Genomic DNA, 17,062 nt, shown 5'->3' with positions numbered 1-17,062 from the left:
AGGGGATGATAATGCGACTGAGTGCCACTCAGGCACGGCGGTATGCCGATATACAGAGTACGCCACTCGACCCGTTTCGCCCACTTTGGAGACACGAAACACGCACTGCAACTCGATCTCTCAATCTTGCTATAACTCTTTCAACTCTTGACCATCTCTTGATCTCTTCGTCGCCCTCTCTCTCTCTCTCTCCTCTCTATCCTCCCCTCGCTTCTCACTCTCTTTCCCCCTCATCCACCTATCTCTCCCTCTGTCACCCTCACACCTCCCTTGCTCACCCCAACCTTCATCATGGCTCAGATTCACGCCAAGCCCTTTCGTCTAGCCCTGCTCCAGCTCGCAGGTCTCTCGGCCAACAAGGCGAGCAACATCGCCGTCGCGCGCAAGGCAGTCGCCGCTGCCGCTGCGAGCGTGCCCAAGCCCGACCTCATCGTACTGCCCGAGATTTGGAACAGCCCCTACGCCGTCACCGCCTTCCGCGAGTATTCTGAGCGTGTTCCCTCGGTCAATGACGGAAAAGAGGTCGCTGGCGCCGAGGGCGAGACTGTCGCCGCCATGCGCGAGATGGCACGCGCGGCCGGCACATACCTGATCGGCGGTGAGTTCATGGCGGAATTACGAGGAAGAAGAAGTGTCCAAGTCCCACAGGCCGCAGGCCGTCGCCCGTCGACCCGCGGCGCGCAGCGCTGATCGCAGGCTCTATTCCCGAGCACGAACCCGAAAGCGACGCCATCTACAACACGCTTACCGTGTACGACCCGCAGGGCCGCATGGTTGCCAAGCACCGCAAGGTGCACCTGTTCGACATTGACATCCCGGGCCGCCAGACATTCAAGGTGAGTCAGGCGTCGCCATCCTTTCCGGAATGCCGAAGAGGGGAACGCGGCTTGATCGTCGGATCTGACATGCAGGAGAGTGACACGCTCACAGGTGGCACCACGCTCAACTCTTTCGAGACGCCGTTTGGCAAGATTGGAGTTGGCATCTGTTACGACATTGTAAGCCGAGTGAAGGCGAGCAGACGGTTGACGCCAGCGTTTCCCCGAGATGGCAATGATCGCCGCCCGCCAAGGTACGCACACCCACTGCACAATCACACTGTTGGAGCTGACCACAGGCTGCGTGGCCATGATTTACCCCGCCGCGTTCAACACCACTACCGGGCCCATGCACTGGACCTTGCTCCAGAGGTCACGGCAAGTCGCTTGAGCGCCTCACACTAACCGCAGAGCCAACGACAACCAGATCTACGTCGCGATGTGCTCGCCCGCACGCCACCCGGACGCCGCTTATCAGGCTGTGAGTGTAGCCGGAGGAGGATCAGAGCGGTGCTGACAGCAGTACGGTCACTCATCGATTGTCGACCCCGTTGGCAACGTGATCGCCGAGGCGGACGAGCACGAGGCTATCGTGTACGCCGACATTGACACGGACATGCTGGCCACGACGCGCCGCAACCTTCCGGTGACGGTGCAGCGGCGGTTCGACGTGTACCCGGACGTTTCAAAGTAGGGCGCGGCGCTGCGCGGGCGCAGTGGCGTATAGCAATGTGCGCGTAGACGGGTGTGTCTGTCTGTGTTCTGTTTGTCTGTGGTCTGCATGAATACCAAGTACTTGCATTTTATTTAGGATGGGCTATTGATAAGAAGTATTTGAAGTTGAAGTTGAAATCTGAATCTGGTCCCGCACCCAGAAAATCGTGGCGAAAAAGTGGAGGTGGCCACGACCCCACCAGGAGCAGAGCAATCAATCTTGCCACCTTGGGCCGCCAACTAGCTCGCTCCCTTGTCTCCTCCAACTCTCCATCTCATCGTCATCAAAAGCCGCCACCTCGCGGCATCCCCCTCTCCACTCTCTCTCTTCCCCTCTCTCTCCCCCGCTCCCCCTCGTCCAGCATGTCGTCCCAGGAGGAGACCGATCACGCCATCGAGGTGCGTCTCCCCATCCCGCCTCCGCGCCTCCCCTCTCGGGCTGGAACAAGCTGACCTCAGATCTGGCGCTACCGCAAGTTGCTGCAGATGCTCGCGGCATCGCGCGGCGCCGGTACCTCGTGTATTACCCTCATTCTGCCGCCCCGCTCGCAGATCTCGCAGGCCGCAAACATGCTCACGACCGAGTACGGCACTGCGTCCAACATCAAGTCGCGCGTGAATCGGTGAGTCAAGTGGCGGAATCGAAGTGCATGAGATGCGTTAGAGGCGTAGCCGCGCGTCATCACCAGTCCTGGTGGTTGGTAAGGCGAAGTCTTCTCATCCAACTCAAACGACCGGATTCGGAGACTGGCAGTGGTTGCGTCAAGCCGTACCGAGTCTTGGTGGCGATTCGATGTCAGGCAGCCGCGCCCGCGGCGGGAGAGGACTTGTTCCTTCCTACTGCTCACACTCCACGACTTGCCTCACAACACTCTGCTGACACCAGGTTGTCCGTTCTCTCCGCCATCACCTCGACTCAGCAGAAGCTGAAGAACTACTCGCGCGTTCCCGACAACGGTCTCTGTGTCTTCGTCGGCACGGTTCTCAACGATGAGGGCAAGGAGAGGAAGATTTCGTTCGCGCTCGAGCCGTTCAAGCCCATCAACACGTCGCTGTACATGTGTGACTCGCGTTTCCACGTCGAAGCACTGGAGACGTTGCTCGAGACGGACTCGAAGTGGGGCTTTATCATTATGGACGGTAACGGGTCGCTCTTCGGCACCCTGTCGGGCAACACGCGTGAGATTCTCTACAAGTTCAGCGTCGACCTGCCCAAGAAGCACGGCCGTGGTGGTCAGTCCGCGCTGCGTTTCTCGCGTCTGCGTGAGGAAGCGCGTCGCAACTATGTGCGCAAGGTCGCCGAGTTGGCCGTCCAGCACTTCATCACCGCCGACAAGGTAAACGTCTCGGGCCTTGTGTTGGCAGGTTCGGCCGAGCTCAAGACCGACCTGTCCAGCTCGGACCTGTTTGACGGGCGTCTCCTCGCCAAGGTCGTCAAGGTTGTTGACGTGTCGTACGGTGGCGAGAACGGCTTCAACCAGGCCATCGAATTGGCTGCGGACTCGCTTGCCAATGTCAAGTTTGTGCAGGAGAAGAAGCTCATCCAGAAGTACTTTGACGAGATCGCCCTCGACACGGGCAAGTACTGCTTTGGCATCAGCGACACGCTCAAAGCGCTAGACATGGGTGCCGTCGAGACCTTGATCGTCTGGGAGGGTCTCGAAACTGTCCGCAACGTGCTCCGCAACGCGGCCGGCGAAGAGGTCATCGTCTTCTCCAACCCCAAGGACACGGACCGCGAACAGTTCATCGACAAAGCGACCGGCACGGAGATGGAGGTCGCGGCCGAGGCCAAGCCGCTCCTCGAGTGGTTCGCGGAGGAGTACAAGAACTTTGGTGCCACGCTCGAGTTCGTGACCAACAAGTCGCAGGAGGGCTCGCAGTTCGTCAAGGGCTTTGGCGGTATCGGTGGTCTGCTCCGCTACAAGGTCGCGTTTGAGGACCTGGGCGACTTTGACGACGACGACGACGAGTTCTACGGCTCGGACGAGGACTCGGACATCTAAACATGGCCCGATGGCGCGCCGCGTGCCGGCACGAGGCCGCCATCGGCCCCCCGGCACCGCGCGCGCGTGCGCGTGCGTGGTGAGCTACCCGCCGGCTAAATGTAGGCCGTGCACCATCTTTGGTCATGTTGTTCACTTCGTAAGCAATGCATAGATATCTGTAGTCTGTGGGGTTGCAGGGATGGCTCGCGGCATGCGTGGTAGTTTAAAGCATCGTCCACCCGAGTGACCAGCCGCTGCTTGCGTGCACTGGAAACCTGACGCATACAGGTAGAGAGTAGAGCAAGATCGTGCACCAGCACAGCACATGATGGATGATTACTATCAAAGCAAAAACACAAGCAAAAACAAAAGATATGATAGAGTACCCTGACATCTGAAGGCGGTAGTGTAGAGCCAGCGACATCGTGGTGCTCGTGTGCAAGCACAGAGGAGGCACCGGGCGAGGAAAAATTGCTAGAGAAGTAAGCCCCGTAGGGCTGTAATGCTTCTCACAGCATTAAGAACAGATACTACACATGATCTTAGCCAATATGGCCAGAGAGGATGCTTCCGGGTTGGGCTGCGATGTAGTCGTCCATACACTAATGTGGGTGGAGTTATCTTTGGGGGTTGTATTGCCGCACATGTGGCGACGGAGTTCTCTCTCACTCTCCGCTCAGCTCTCCTCTCCTTCTCGCCACCCAACGTCAGTTCACAACACTACTCTACCCACTCCGTCACCATGTCGGAACGCAAGGTGTTGAACGTGAGTAACTCTATCTCCAGCACAGCAATCAAACCGGAGACAGCGCTGATGCCGTCTCGCTCCTCGTTGCCATGCAATTCGTCCTTCCAACGCCTGCTTGATACACTCAGAAATAGTACGTTACTCACCACCTTCCCTCCCTCCAGCGCGTGCCCACCCAACTCACACCAGCTTCCCACCGGACTTTGATCCGTCCAAGATCAAGCGCCGCAAGGGCTTGAAGAAGCAAAATGGATCCCAGATGACTGTCCGTCTGATGTCGCCGTACTCGATGCGCTGCTCAAAGTGCGGCGAGTACATCTGTGAGTAGATATATCATGATGACGCAGTTGCGGATTCGAGCTGACCCCGCAGACAAGGGCAAGAAGTTCAACGCGCGCAAGGAGACCGCCGTTGGGGAGGAGTACCTGGGCATCAAGGTGTTCCGCTTCTACATTGTGAGTAGTGCCGCTATGAGACCATGCACTGACGATAGAAATGCCCAGTATGCTCCTCAGAGATCACCTTTAAGACCGATCCTAGGCAAGGCGACTTTGTGCCCGAGCATGGCGCCACTCGTAACTTTGAGAACTGGAAGGAGACAGACCCAAACAACCAGGCCGGTCTGTTGCCATCTGCTGAGGCCGATGAAGATTACGACAGCGATGGTAACCCAACAGCAGAGAAAGTTGAGCGCGATGCCATGGCAGACCTGGAGCGTAGCCAGGAGCAATCACGCCGCGAGATGGAGATCATGGACGAGCTCGCCGACTTGCGGCAACGAAACGCGCGTCTCGAGACCAGCGCCCGCGCCGACGACCCCGAGTCGCTCCTTGCGGCGCTTCACGCCGAGCGGGAGAACGCCGAAGAAGCAGCGCGAAGGCAAGCCGAGGAGGAGGAGGACAACGCCATGGTCGCCAAGTTCTTCACCAAGCTGCCGCCACCAGGCGCCAAGGTCGACGCGGTACCAGGAGCCGACGCGTCCGACGAGGAAGGGGAAGGCAGCGCGTCTCCCGCGCCCGCGCCCACCCCCGCACCGCTCATCATCAAGCGCACCGCCCCCGTCGTGAAGGGCGAGCCGACAGTCTCGTCCCTACTCGCTGCCAAGGGCAAGGTGCTCGACGGCGGCGTAGCACCACCCAAGCCCGCCGCAAAGCGGAAGCGCGGCGATCTGCAGAAGATGCTCGGAATCAAGGGCAAGAAGCCCAAGGCGTAGTGTGGTAGTCACGTGTATTCATAGGTCCCATCCCATAGCATGAACGTGTTGTTGGCATGATTTGAACTTCGTGGGGCGATACGGCCAGCCTCATTGTTGGCATTGAGGATTGTAGGTTGCATGTGCATCCGTCTGGCTGGTGTGGCTCTTGGATCTTGGCGAGTCTGTACGTCTGTACGTCCGTGCCCATGCGGTGGAGGTCGGCCACAATTGAATTGTCTTTCGAGTCACGTGATACTCTCCCACGGTGTAGTTCCGTTTGGCCTCAGCCTTGTTCGCGGGCCGGTCGTCACCCCCCCCCCCCCCCTTGCCCCTTCCTTCCCCAGTTCCCCGTCTCTTCGTCTCTTCTCTCCATCCACTATCCTCATCAGCTCACCTCCTCCTCCTCCTCCTCTCTATTCTCTTCATCCTCTCTCCCCGCTCTCCGTAACACACTCTTCAGTCACGCAGACCAACCTCTCTGCACTCTGCTCGCTCTGATAGCTCTCCTCAACACCATAGCACTGGGCTTGGCGCCTACAAACCTCCACCCCCCTCCACCCGATCCCCACCCATCCCCTCCCATCACCATCCACTGCTCTACCACCCCCAACCACCCTCGCCATGTCTAACCCGCCACCATCCGGGTCAGGCGCGTGGGCCAAGGCCGATCCGGCAGCGTATCGGCCGCTCAACGTGCGCGATGCGCTGAGCTATCTTGATCAAGTCAAGGTGAGTGGCTTGGCTTTTGACGGCGAAGGGCAGGGCGAGTTGGGAAGCATCCACCCGGGCTTTCACGACCTTCACATATTCGCGCCTCTGCGAAACAAGGCGAGCCATACGAGTAGCAGTGGACAGGCTTGTAATCATTGCCCGCTTGGGGAGCAAGATCACCCCTCGCATCACTCTTCACCGCCCCCGACGCGCCTCCACTCGCCCATAAAGCCTTGCCCCAGCTCCTCCCCACTAGCATGCTGACATCCACAGATCCAATTCGCAGACCAGCCAGAGGTTTACAACCGCTTTCTGGACGTGATGAAGGAGTTTAAAGGCCAGGTGTGAGTACCTGGATGCGTGTTGGCGGCTAGGCGCGGGCGGGTTTTGCCCGCTGAGCCGCCGACAAGTGTGTGGTGGAGGGTGGAGGCTGACTGCAGGATTGATACACCTGGCGTCATCGACCGGGTGTCAACGCTCTTCCGCGGGCATCCATCACTCATTCAAGGTTTCAACACCTTCCTGCCTCCCGGCTACAGAATCGAGTGCTTTGGCCCCGAGGGCGATGCCCACGGTGTCATCACCGTCACAACCCCCACCGGCACCGTCTCCCAGGTGCCGGGTGGCGGTGGCCTCGCCGCCGCCATGGAGCGCAACGAGCGCGAGCGCGAGATGGCCCACCTCGCTGCCCAGCAGTCCGAGCGCGAGATGCCTGGTCACCCTGGGTACAGTGGTGCTCCGCCTCCCCAGCCGCACCCGTACGGCCGCGAGGCCCCTCGCGCCGAGCCCCTCGTTTCGCGCGCTCAGCCTCCCCTGCCGCCCCAGCCTGCGGCGGCTCCGCGTCCACCTCCCCCATCTTCGGTGCCAATGCCCCCGCAGCACCCAATGCCTGCCTCCGGACCCTCCACCCCAGGCGCGGGTCCGTACCAGCCCGGCCAGCCGCAGCAGTCCGCCGCACAGCAGCAGCGCGGCACGCCCATGCTCGAGTTCAACCATGCCATCTCGTTCGTGAACAAGATCAAGAACCGCTTCAACTCTGAGCCTGAGACATACAAGAACTTCCTCGAGATCTTGCAGACGTATCACCGCGATCAGCGCATCGAGGAGGTGAGCAAGGGACGCCGAACCGGCGATAACAGCCAGGTGTACGAGCAGGTCATCGAGCTGTTCAAGAACGCCCCAGACCTGTTGGCCGAGTTCAAGCAGTTTCTTCCCGAGAGTGGCGGCGGGCTAGGCTTCGGCTCGTTCGTGCAGGCTGCGGCTGGCTCAACAGCTCCCACCGCTGGCCAGAAGCGTAAAGATACCAAAGACCCCGCGGCTACCAAGAAGCGCCGCCAGGACAAGGCAGCGGCTCAGAAGGTGTGTTAGACCCTAAGAAGACGCGGCTGACATGCAGAAGAAGAAGGAGGCGTCGCCGGAGGCCGACGAGCCCACCGTCGGCTCACAGGCGCTGCAGACCCTCGCGTCGCCGGAGGAGGTTGCCTTCTTCGACAAGGTGAAGAAGTATATCGACGACAAGGTTACGTACCACGAGTTCCTCAAGCTCCTGAACCTTTTCACGCAGGACATTGTCGACGCAAAGACACTGCTCGAGCGCGCCAAGCTCTTCATCGGCGACGCTGGTGACATCTGGACCTCCTTCAAGAAGATGGTTGGAGCCGACGACGTTGGAAACAGCAACATCAACCACGCGACTCAAGCCCAGGGAGGTTTCGGCTTTGGCGGCATGGTCAACATTGACAACCGCATGTCTGAGAACACGCCAATGCTTGAGCGCGTCAAGCCCGACTTTTCGACCTCACGTGCTAAAGCCTACGGTCCGAGCTATCGCAAGCTTCCCACGACTGAGATCAACCTGAATTGCACTGGCCGCGATGCCATGTGCTGGGAGGTGCTCAACGACGAGTGGGCGTCGCACCCGACGTGGGCGGCCGAAGATGCTGCGCCGTTCCTGGCGCACCGCAAGAACGCGTACGAGGAGGCTCTTCACAAGTCGGAGGAGGAGCGTCACGAGTACGACTTCCACATCGAGGCCAACCTGCGCACGATTGCGCTGCTTGAGCCTCTCTACAACAAGATTCAGAGCATGGACGAGGAGGAGCGTCGTCACTTCAACCTCAAGTCGGGCCTCGGCGGACACAGCAGATCAATCTACCAGCGTATCCTCAAGAAGGTCTACGGCAAGGAGCTTGGCCCGGACATTATCAAGGCGCTGCACGAAAACCCAGTTATAGCTCTTCCTATCGTGCTCGAGCGCCTCAAGGCTAAGGATGACGAGTGGAAGAAGGCTCAGCGCGAGTGGAATCGTGTCTGGCGTGAGCAGGACGCCAAGAACTTCTACAAGGCGCTTGATCACCAGGGCGTTACTTTCAAGTCGCAGGACAAGAAGACCATTGCGCCCAAGACGATCATTGCCGAGATCGAGGCACGCCGCCGCGAACAGGTCAACGCCCGCAACGCGATGGCGCAGCCCGGAGCGCAGCCGCGGCCACGCCACCAGTATGCGTTTGAGTTCAAGGACGTCGAAGTGCTCAAGGACGCACTCAAGCTTGTGTTCGGTTTCCTCGACCGCATGGCCACGATCAACCAGAATGACAAGGAGCGCATCGAGCAGCAGCTCCGTGACTTCATCCCAACCTTCTTCATGTTTGACAAGGAAGAGTTTGACGACTTTGGCGATGCCGCCGACTCGGACGAGAGCTCTGAATCCGACGGCGACCAGGGCATGGGCGAGGACAATGGGCGGACGAGGAAGGGCCAGCCTTCGTTGCGTCAGAAGCTGCTCAAGGAGGCTGCCGCCAAGAATCGCGAGGACACTGGCACGCCCGCTCCGGGCGACGCACAAAGCGACGGCACCGACAACGCCGACATGGCCGTTGACGACGAGGACAAGGTGTCTGAGGACCCGACATGGGCACCATTCCTCGAGTCGGAGGAGCAGGCTAACCTGGACGCGGGCCCGCAGCCTAAGCGCCAGCGCGCAGCGAACTTTTTCGCGAACAACCACTTCTTCATCCTCGTTCGGCTCATCCAGATTCTCTACTCGCGCCTTCTGCTGTGCAAGACGATTGCTGCCGATCTTGCTGCGCAGAAGAAGCAGCCCATCAACCCGGAGGCCATCAAGCTTGGCCTCGCCGAGCCTGAGACGCAGAACCTTGGTGTGGAGAACGGCGAGAACCCAGCTCGCCACTACTACGACCACCTGCTTGCTCTGTGCGAGCGGCTGTTCGACCAGGATATCGACCAGGCGACTTTCGAGGAGACATTGCGCCTCATGTTTAGCAACAAGGCGTACATCATGTTCACGGTCGACCGGCTAGTCAGTGCAATTGTCAAGCAGACGCAGCAGATTGTTGGCGACAACAAGAGCCAGGAGCTGCTCAAGCTTCTCGTTGCGGACAGGCGACACGAGCGCACCACTACTCGTCAGCAGGTGGCGTACCGGATGAAGGCTGAGAGCGTTCTCGGTCCTGAGGAGACCCGGGAGAACATGTACCGCATCGAGTATGTGCCGCGCACCGAAACGGTGGCGGTGCAGCTCATCAAGACCGAGGATCTGACGGTGGACGCCAAGAACGCCGTCGAGTCGTGGAACTTCTACATGTCGTCTTATCCCCTTATCTACCCGACCGAGGGACTTCCTCACCGCGTCGAGCAGCCGTTCCTCAAGCGTACGCTGCAGGATCTGCCAGCGGATGGGACGGTGTTCTCCGAAAGCTCTGGGCTCAAGTTCCGCGTCGCGCTTGGCAACTACCGCCTGTTCTATGTGCCCGGTACGGAAGACTACTTCCACCGTGCGAGCGGTGAGGAGGAGGAGCCGAACCATGATGCCGCCAAGAAGCGCCTCGACGAGTGGGTGCAGAGCAAGCTTGACGAGCCTGAGGACGAGGAGGAGGCTGAGCCGGCGGACGTTGCTGCTGCTGCTGCCGCCCCCGCTGCCCAGGTGACGGATGAGTAGACATGGATCCCCGCGCTGTTGTATTATGTCTCCTGTCATATCTTCTGTCATATACCCATATGTCCAGTTATGGTGCAAAGAGCGGAGGAGAGATGGGCGTTTATGAGTGGGAGAACCGAGAGGAGTGAGCTTGTGTTGTATCAGCTTGGGCGGTCGGTGACTGAGCAAGTAAGTGGCTGCGGACTGCGATGAGAGATTCGGCCACGTCGACGGCGGTGCGGCGGCGGCGGTGCCAAGGGAGATGGGCAGAAGCAGACTGCAAGCTGCATGCTGCATGCTTGGTGCGAGGTCGGGTTGTATCGCGCCATAACACGTGCAGAGTGATCGAGTGAGTCGGTACCTGGTGAATGGAGCGGAACAGTCGAGGGACTGTGAGATCCAGCGGAGGGCCGAGACCGCGGCGGAACCCAATTGCCCAGTCGCTCAGTGTTGACACCACGACTAATAACAGCTGCCGCCTCTTTGTCAGTCACCTCGGTCTCGCCACAATTCACAATTCATAACATCTTCCATCTTCTCATTGTCATCATCTTCTCTCCCCTTCAGCGATACACATCCACTCCCCTCTCCCTTCGGACTGCTTCTTGCCATCCGATCTCCAACTCCGCAGCGGCACTCCGTCTCCTCCCCTCCTGTCTTGGCACCAGATCGCCACCCTTCAACTCGAGCACGGTCCCATATCTAGGCCGCTCGCACCTTGCTCGCTTCCCCGGCTTTCTCCATCGCTCAACTTGTCATCCCGATCCCGCTTCCGCATCCCCCACTAGACCGCCTTTACTACATTCGACACTGCTTCCTTCCCCCCACTCTTCTCCACTTCACCCATCCCCCACTTATCAAGCCTCCCTGTCCTCTTACGTCCCCCCCCGCCATGCCCCTCGCGCTCAAGCTCGGCGGGCACAAGCGCACCAAGTCGTCCGCGCCCGACACGCCGACCTCGAACGGAAGCTCCACCCCCAATGGTGTCCATGTGCCATCTGACATGAACGGCGACGCGCCTCGCTCGCCGCGCATAGTCGTCACCGAGCAGCCGCCTTCGATCCTGAAGGCGCACACGCCATCCGTCTCCTCGGACTCGTCCGCCTCCATGTTCACCAAGAAGCGAATGAGCCTTAGCGATATGCGCGGCCTCAGCATAGGACGTACGGAGACCACCGATAGCCGGTGGAGCGCCGATGAGCGCGAGTCGTCCTCTCCCAGTAGCAGCGGATCAGGCATGTGCCCGCTCCCCGAGAGCAGCCAGAAGGCGCCTTTCCCCTTCTTCAGCATGACGCTCTCCGGTACGGCGACGCTCTCATTCATCGCGTTGCCTGTCCACCTCCGCCCCGCCGTTATCGCCGGCGTGCGGAAGGCCTGGAAGCACGGTATCCGCAGCATGGACAGTGTCGAGTACGCCCCAGAGCTCATGGAGTTCCACAAGAGGAAGGGGTGCGACGGCGGTGTCTGGGAGCTCACCTTGAAGGTGAGCCTGCACAACGGACACGCTGACTCCAGGGCGACGCATGGAATCCCCGCTCAGAGGACAAGGTGTCGTGAGTACGCCGATGCCGATCGCCGAGCTTGGCGCTTCCGTTTCTGGGCGCCAAGCCCAACGTGGCCCCGCTTCACCTCCCCACCACCCCCGCCTTCCTCCCTGTCACGCACGCCGCTGCATTCCCTGCGTTCCGCTGACACCAGTTCCAAGCGCATCATTCTCTACCTCCTCATCGAGTTTGCAAAGCATGGCTATCAGCTCTCGACGAGCTACCGCATGAGCGCCAAGGGTGAGTGTGATCTCGCGCTATCTGGTGTGTGCTGGGGCGCCCCTGGACATACTGTATCGCAGGCACTGCCCCTCTTTGTCGGTGTGTCGAGTCAATCGCCACGCATTGGGGCAATGGTGACGGGAGGTGGGGCGAACGCCGCCAAGTTCTTGGCACCCCGACAGGTGCCATTATCTCTACTACTCCTCCTTCCCTCAACACTTGGCGGATCGCGCGGCTAACCCCAGATTCGGGCAAAGACACACTCGTCTTCAGCTCATGTGACCCGGACCCGGACCCCGTCTTCTTCGCGGTGGCGTTCTACTCGCACGACCGCATCTGGATCATCGACGCCGAGGCCGACGTCGGCCAGGCTCTGGAGGAGGGCATCAAGGCGACGTGGGTGGACGGCGTCAAGGCTGCGCGCGTGCGCCAGCGCCATTGCCGCGAAATCAAGCTGGCCGGTACGCCCTGGGTCGCGCACAGCAAGAGCGCGCTGATCAGCGCCCGCGTCATCCACCTCACCATCATGAAGTACGTGACGCACAAGAGCATGGGGTACGAGCTGGCGGGCAACGTCAACATGGCCGACCTCGAGACGGGCGAGCTGCCCGTGTCGTTCTACCGCAAGACGGGCGCGGGCGAGTGGGGCACGTTTGACGCGCTCCCGGCGCCAACTCCGGTCAGTGAGGCGGCGCGGCGGAGCATGACGGTCGGTGTTTAGGGTGCGGATAGGTGTATGTACATTACCACGATAGACGGTGCATGACAGCGGGGTGTACGGCGACAAGGGGCTTTTCATATGTCTTGTCAAGAATCAGTGCGGGTTGCTTGGATGGCGCTGAGCAAAACTGTGAGGCAGCAGCGTTGTTCAAATTGAGATATGACCGGTCTCGCCTTTGAGGGATACGAGTTTACACGAACCTGCACAATTGTTTAACAATCGTACGGTCCCGTACTCTACCACAGAGCGGTTCACGATGTCATCTGCACAGTGCTGTGAGCGTCCCTCACATCGCCCCGGCAGTACCCTCATTGACATCACAGGTCGCCACAACAACATCCTTGTCACCGTGGGAAACTGAGCTGCCAACTCGGGCTCTTCCGTTCAAGCGGCTGGCCCGGGTCGAACCCAACACCAACAAAATGACATGTATCGTACAACTAAAAGAGTCTGGTCTACATCGTCCGTGATCATCGTCTCCCGCTCCCTACAGATCGTGACTGATACTCCCCACCACTACTGCCGCAGCGCTTCGGGATGACACCCGCATCTAACCTGACCCTCTAGCGCGCCCTCGAGCGTCTCGACTAGCCGGCCCACGACTTCGTCGCCGTACGCAGCCCGGCGCACCGCGTCGCCGTTCCGTTCGCGGAACCGCATCCAGCTGGGCAAGAGCTCATGCACGACGAACTGGAGAAAGCTGACGCTCGCGACATCAGCGGAGTGGCCTGGCGCAATGTGCGGCAGCACGTGGGCCGCGAGCATGTCGTCGAGGGCAGTGGAGAGGGCGTCGAGCGCCTGATGCTTCTTTTCCCCTTGTGCCCCGCTGCCACTTCCTGCGGCAGGGATGTGATTGGCGACCGGTTCGTCGGCGAGCGCGCGGAACCGCCGGTAGTTGGGCGTGACTTCGTTTACGAGGTACGCGTGCAGCGTATTGGGCTGGATCTCGCGGTCGCGCTCGGCATCGGCGAGCGTGAAGGGCGTCGCGTAGGGCGTCGCGATCCATGTGTCGAGGAGGCCGTCGAGCGTCGCCTCCTTGGGTCTCTCAAGCACGCGCACGGCCGCATCCAGCTCGCCGTGCCACTTCCTCACAGACGCCGCCCAGTCCGCGTACGCGGAGAGACTCGCCGCCATCGCTTCTGGCGTCCACCCTGCGTTGGTCGCGACCGGGAAGAGGGCGGGCAAGGATGCGACGAGGGAGGTGAGCTGCTTCTTAATGCGGGTGGGGGCGGGGAGGTGGCGCGGCTTTGGGCGGGGGAATGCGAGAGATGCAGAGGGAGGATGGGTCGGAAGGAAGGAATTGGGCGCGCGGTGAAGTCACAGGGGATGGCCAGATCCGGTCATGTAGATGCGTCAGCTCTAGCCCAAGCATGCGGCTTCAGCTTACCTGCTGCTTGCTTGGTAATGATGAGGGGCCCGCCATAGTCATTGCCTGGGGCGGGGCGGAAGGAGGTTGCGGTGGGACAACAGGTGCCGGTTGAGGCGGGGCTGGTGCCGGAGGTGGGGGAACGGGGAGGACAGGCGGAGCGGGGGGCACTTTTGAGCGCGGCTTCTTTGCCGGCTTTGGTTTGTCTGGTCCTTTGGTTGTTGCCTTGCGGCGTGGCATCATGGGGAGGGGTGGATGAGTAGGATGAGTAGAGATGAATGGGAGAATGGATAAGGAAGCGATGAGTTATGACAAGATGAGGGATGGAGAAAAGGGAGGAGAGAGAAAGAGAGAGAGCGAGGAAGGGATGGAGGGAGCGACGACGACGACGAGAGGATGAGTGACGACGACCAACCCTCCCTCGGGCCCCCCCAAATCTCCCACATCAGGCGTCCGTGCACACACCACACACACGACTCTCTCTCTCTCGCTCGCTCACTGTTCTTTTATTCTTGTTCCTCCGCTCCATCTTCACGACAACTTGGTAATCCCATGCATCCCCTCTCGCTCCGCAAGCAGTCTCAACCCATTTTGAACGCTATTTGCACAAATATAACACGTCAAGCCGCCACAGCCACGCTCAAATGTTGCGTGTGTCCCTCTCGTGCCCTCGTGCTCAACACGCGATTGCCGGATCTTTCTACAGCGAGTCCAGAGCTCTCCCCGCGCTCGCTTGTCCCCCGCCTAACACCTCGCTACCCCACGACCTCGGTCACGACGTCGACATACACGCTGACGCGGTTGTCCATGATGTCGCCGATTGTCTGTCCTCGCGTTGGTGGCAGTGCGGCAATGTCGAACTGCCCGAACGTCGCGGAACGAGGTGTAGACGGTCTACGCGGCTCAGAGGGACCGCTGATACGAGCTCCGGCTCTCGGGAGGGGCGGTAGTCTTGCACTGGCCGGGGTGCCGATGAACTTGGCTACAAGTGGGTTCACCCTGGTCTCAGCTTTCGGTTTTCTCGGCTCCTGCCTCCCATCCCCACTCACACATTCGGACTCGTGAGCGTCATAAAGTGCCCCACGTTATCGATCATGTGCACCTGTGCTCTCGTCGTGCGGTGTAAGGCGTTGAACTTGAAAGCCCACAGCTGTGCGTCCTCGGTGAATGTCGGCTCCTCCGTCGCCGCGGCCTGCAGTATCAAGACCGGCGCGCTAATGCGCGCCATCTCCTCCGTGCTCTGCGGTCGCCGCGTCGTCACAGGCTCCCAGACATAAAACGCTGCGTCCGCCGCCTCCTCAGCCGACGCTGCCAGCCGCTCCCGTGCTGCGAGCATGTATTCGTCCCTGATTTCGCGAATTGCTGGGGCGAGCGCCCCACTGCCGGCGTCATACGCGAACGTTGCCCGCGTGATGGCGTCGAGCGTGTCCGCGTCGCCGTACCGGGTGGCGGCGACGAGCGCCTGGGGTCAGCCCAAGCACAATACCGACGACATCTCGCCTACTCGCGAGCAATGACCGAAGCAGAATACCTGCGCCCAGCGCCCTCCCCCACCCACTCACCTCGCGGCACTCCGCATATCCCATCATCGTGTCCTCGTTGTCCTGGTTCGGCGGCAGTGAAATGAGTGTTAGTGTCTTGACCTTGTCGGCGTATGCGGAGGCGAGGTTGGCTGCGACAACGGCGCCGAATGCGACACCGACAACATGTGCCGTGCGGATGCCGAGGCGTTCCTGCCGTCAGCCCAAGTTCGCTTACTCGCAATGTTGCGTGACGGGAGGGGCGCGGGGAGAACTACAGCGAAGGTGACGCTTCTCCGGCTCGAGTCCGGCCTTCCCGGCCTTCACCGTCTTCTCCAACGCCCATCTCTCACGCCCGTCCACCATATCCGACACCCCCGTTGTCACGCACCATCCCCGCCGAAATGTCGTCGGCGACGCTCCACGCATCGTAGGACTTCGGTCTCTCGCCGACATGCGTGAGCCCATGTCCCCGCATGTCAAAGGCGACGAGGTTGTACCCTTCAGTGAAGAGCGGGTCCTCCATTTGGGGGTAACTGGTGTCAGCTAGATGTCCACTGTGCCGCCGCATGGGTCGCTTAGCTGTGGCCCCTGCACAACCCAATCTCGAAGTCGGCGTCGACTTCTGGGGACCGCCAGCCAGAGCCGGCCGCCCATTGAACACGCTCGGCGCACAGCAGGCGATGCAGGTTCACTCAGTTGCTCCAGTCTGCTGGCTGTCCGCGAGCGGCCGCGACATTCGGTTGGCTTACAAGAAGAAAGAGTCAAGCCAAGTTGGGTGGCAGAATACAATGCTTGGAAGGCCATAGTCGACCTTGTTCGCCATCGGGTTACTTGGTGTCGAGATGCGGGCGTGCAGTTCCACGCCGGAGGGGAGGGGGACAACGACCATGTCGGTGGGCGGCGGGCGGGGCATGCGACAGCTCATGGCGTTATAAGGCCGCTGGGTGTCAGAGAGGGGAAGAGGATCGTAGATGGGGGCCTGCTGATCGGCGGGGCGTCGTTCGTTCTCGATGTCCGGTGTCCGGGGTCTGGCGTATGGTGTGCGATGTGCGACGTCGTCAAGCGGGCGTTGAGAAGAAGATGGATGGGGAGAGAAAGGGAGGAGAGAGCGGGGGAGGGGGATGTTGGTGGTTCCGATAAGTCCACCTTGAATCTTGAATTCATCCTCGCCAAGACCTTCCCAGCGGCGGGCGAGCGAGACCTCCCATCCCCCCGCTGCATGGCTTGAGCACAGTCCGAGCGAGATGGCAAGAGCAATGTGCGGCGCCACGCCATGCACGCCATACACGCCACTGCCCCTGGCGCCACATCTCGTGCGCGGGCGGTGCGCACGAGGACCGAGCGCAGCGTACATTCCGCGCCGCCATGTCGTCCTCGCCCGACGCCCGTCCCTCGGCGGGCACGTGCCCGTCGTCCTCCCTGCAGTCTGACGGTGCCTGGATGAAGACAATGGAGCGGGGCAGGGCGGGCGAGGGCGGAGAAGGGAGAAAGAAGAAGAGGAGGAGGAGAGGGAGGGGCACCAATGAGGCTGCGCTGGTGGCGGTCGGAGGGCGGAGGGCCGGAAGAAAGGGCATG

At 60.6% G+C, this 17,062-nt stretch overlaps 8 protein-coding genes across 8 annotated transcripts; 5 read left to right on the top strand and 3 right to left on the bottom strand.

The window, feature by feature from the left end:
* Window positions 1-291: 291 nt before the first annotated feature.
* On the top strand, window positions 292-1,512 carry COLE_07514 (uncharacterized protein; the record flags this gene model as incomplete). Its single annotated transcript, XM_018421389.2, has 7 exons — window positions 292-598; window positions 697-836; window positions 912-998; window positions 1,036-1,072; window positions 1,118-1,190; window positions 1,230-1,299; window positions 1,342-1,512. 7 exons carry the CDS (start codon window positions 292-294, stop codon window positions 1,510-1,512), a joined length of 885 nt encoding a protein of 294 aa, XP_018278557.1.
* Window positions 1,513-1,895: 383 nt separating this feature from the next.
* On the top strand, window positions 1,896-3,538 carry COLE_07513 (uncharacterized protein; the record flags this gene model as incomplete). Its single annotated transcript, XM_018423274.2, has 3 exons — window positions 1,896-1,931; window positions 1,992-2,155; window positions 2,419-3,538. 3 exons carry the CDS (start codon window positions 1,896-1,898, stop codon window positions 3,536-3,538), a joined length of 1,320 nt encoding a protein of 439 aa, XP_018278558.1.
* Window positions 3,539-4,262: 724 nt separating this feature from the next.
* Window positions 4,263-5,481, top strand: COLE_07512 (uncharacterized protein; the record flags this gene model as incomplete). Its single annotated transcript, XM_065626551.1, has 4 exons — window positions 4,263-4,286; window positions 4,453-4,588; window positions 4,641-4,723; window positions 4,762-5,481. 4 exons carry the CDS (start codon window positions 4,263-4,265, stop codon window positions 5,479-5,481), a joined length of 963 nt encoding a protein of 320 aa, XP_065482168.1.
* A 603-nt stretch (window positions 5,482-6,084) lies between these two features.
* On the top strand, window positions 6,085-10,132 carry COLE_07511 (uncharacterized protein; the record flags this gene model as incomplete). Its single annotated transcript, XM_018423275.2, has 5 exons — window positions 6,085-6,192; window positions 6,448-6,518; window positions 6,615-7,281; window positions 7,318-7,533; window positions 7,571-10,132. The coding sequence occupies 5 exons, from the start codon at window positions 6,085-6,087 to the stop codon at window positions 10,130-10,132; spliced, it is 3,624 nt and encodes a 1,207-aa protein (XP_018278560.1).
* A 140-nt stretch (window positions 10,133-10,272) lies between these two features.
* COLE_07510 (uncharacterized protein) lies at window positions 10,273-10,440 on the bottom strand (the record flags this gene model as incomplete). The annotated part of the gene is made up of 1 exon (XM_018427567.2): window positions 10,273-10,440. The coding sequence occupies one exon, from the start codon at window positions 10,438-10,440 to the stop codon at window positions 10,273-10,275; it is 168 nt and encodes a 55-aa protein (XP_018278561.1).
* Window positions 10,441-11,003: 563 nt separating this feature from the next.
* Window positions 11,004-12,598, top strand: COLE_07509 (uncharacterized protein; the record flags this gene model as incomplete). The annotated part of the gene is made up of 4 exons (XM_018423276.2): window positions 11,004-11,594; window positions 11,627-11,664; window positions 11,810-11,895; window positions 12,123-12,598. The coding sequence occupies 4 exons, from the start codon at window positions 11,004-11,006 to the stop codon at window positions 12,596-12,598; spliced, it is 1,191 nt and encodes a 396-aa protein (XP_018278562.1).
* A 516-nt stretch (window positions 12,599-13,114) lies between these two features.
* Window positions 13,115-14,027, bottom strand: COLE_07508 (uncharacterized protein; the record flags this gene model as incomplete). The annotated part of the gene is made up of 2 exons (XM_018427568.2): window positions 13,115-13,804; window positions 13,986-14,027. 2 exons carry the CDS (start codon window positions 14,025-14,027, stop codon window positions 13,115-13,117), a joined length of 732 nt encoding a protein of 243 aa, XP_018278563.1.
* Window positions 14,028-14,719: 692 nt separating this feature from the next.
* On the bottom strand, window positions 14,720-16,376 carry COLE_07507 (uncharacterized protein; the record flags this gene model as incomplete). Its single annotated transcript, XM_018424808.1, has 5 exons — window positions 14,720-14,879; window positions 15,014-15,426; window positions 15,527-15,697; window positions 15,876-16,020; window positions 16,237-16,376. The coding sequence occupies 5 exons, from the start codon at window positions 16,374-16,376 to the stop codon at window positions 14,720-14,722; spliced, it is 1,029 nt and encodes a 342-aa protein (XP_018278564.1).
* Window positions 16,377-17,062: the final 686 nt, after the last annotated feature.

The sequence above is a fragment of the Cutaneotrichosporon oleaginosum genome (assembly GCF_008065305.1).
Source record: "Cutaneotrichosporon oleaginosum strain ATCC 20508 chromosome Unknown ATCC20508_contig07, whole genome shotgun sequence".
Taxonomy (NCBI): domain Eukaryota; kingdom Fungi; phylum Basidiomycota; class Tremellomycetes; order Trichosporonales; family Trichosporonaceae; genus Cutaneotrichosporon; species Cutaneotrichosporon oleaginosum.
This window is presented reverse-complemented; position numbering and strand designations above follow the sequence as displayed.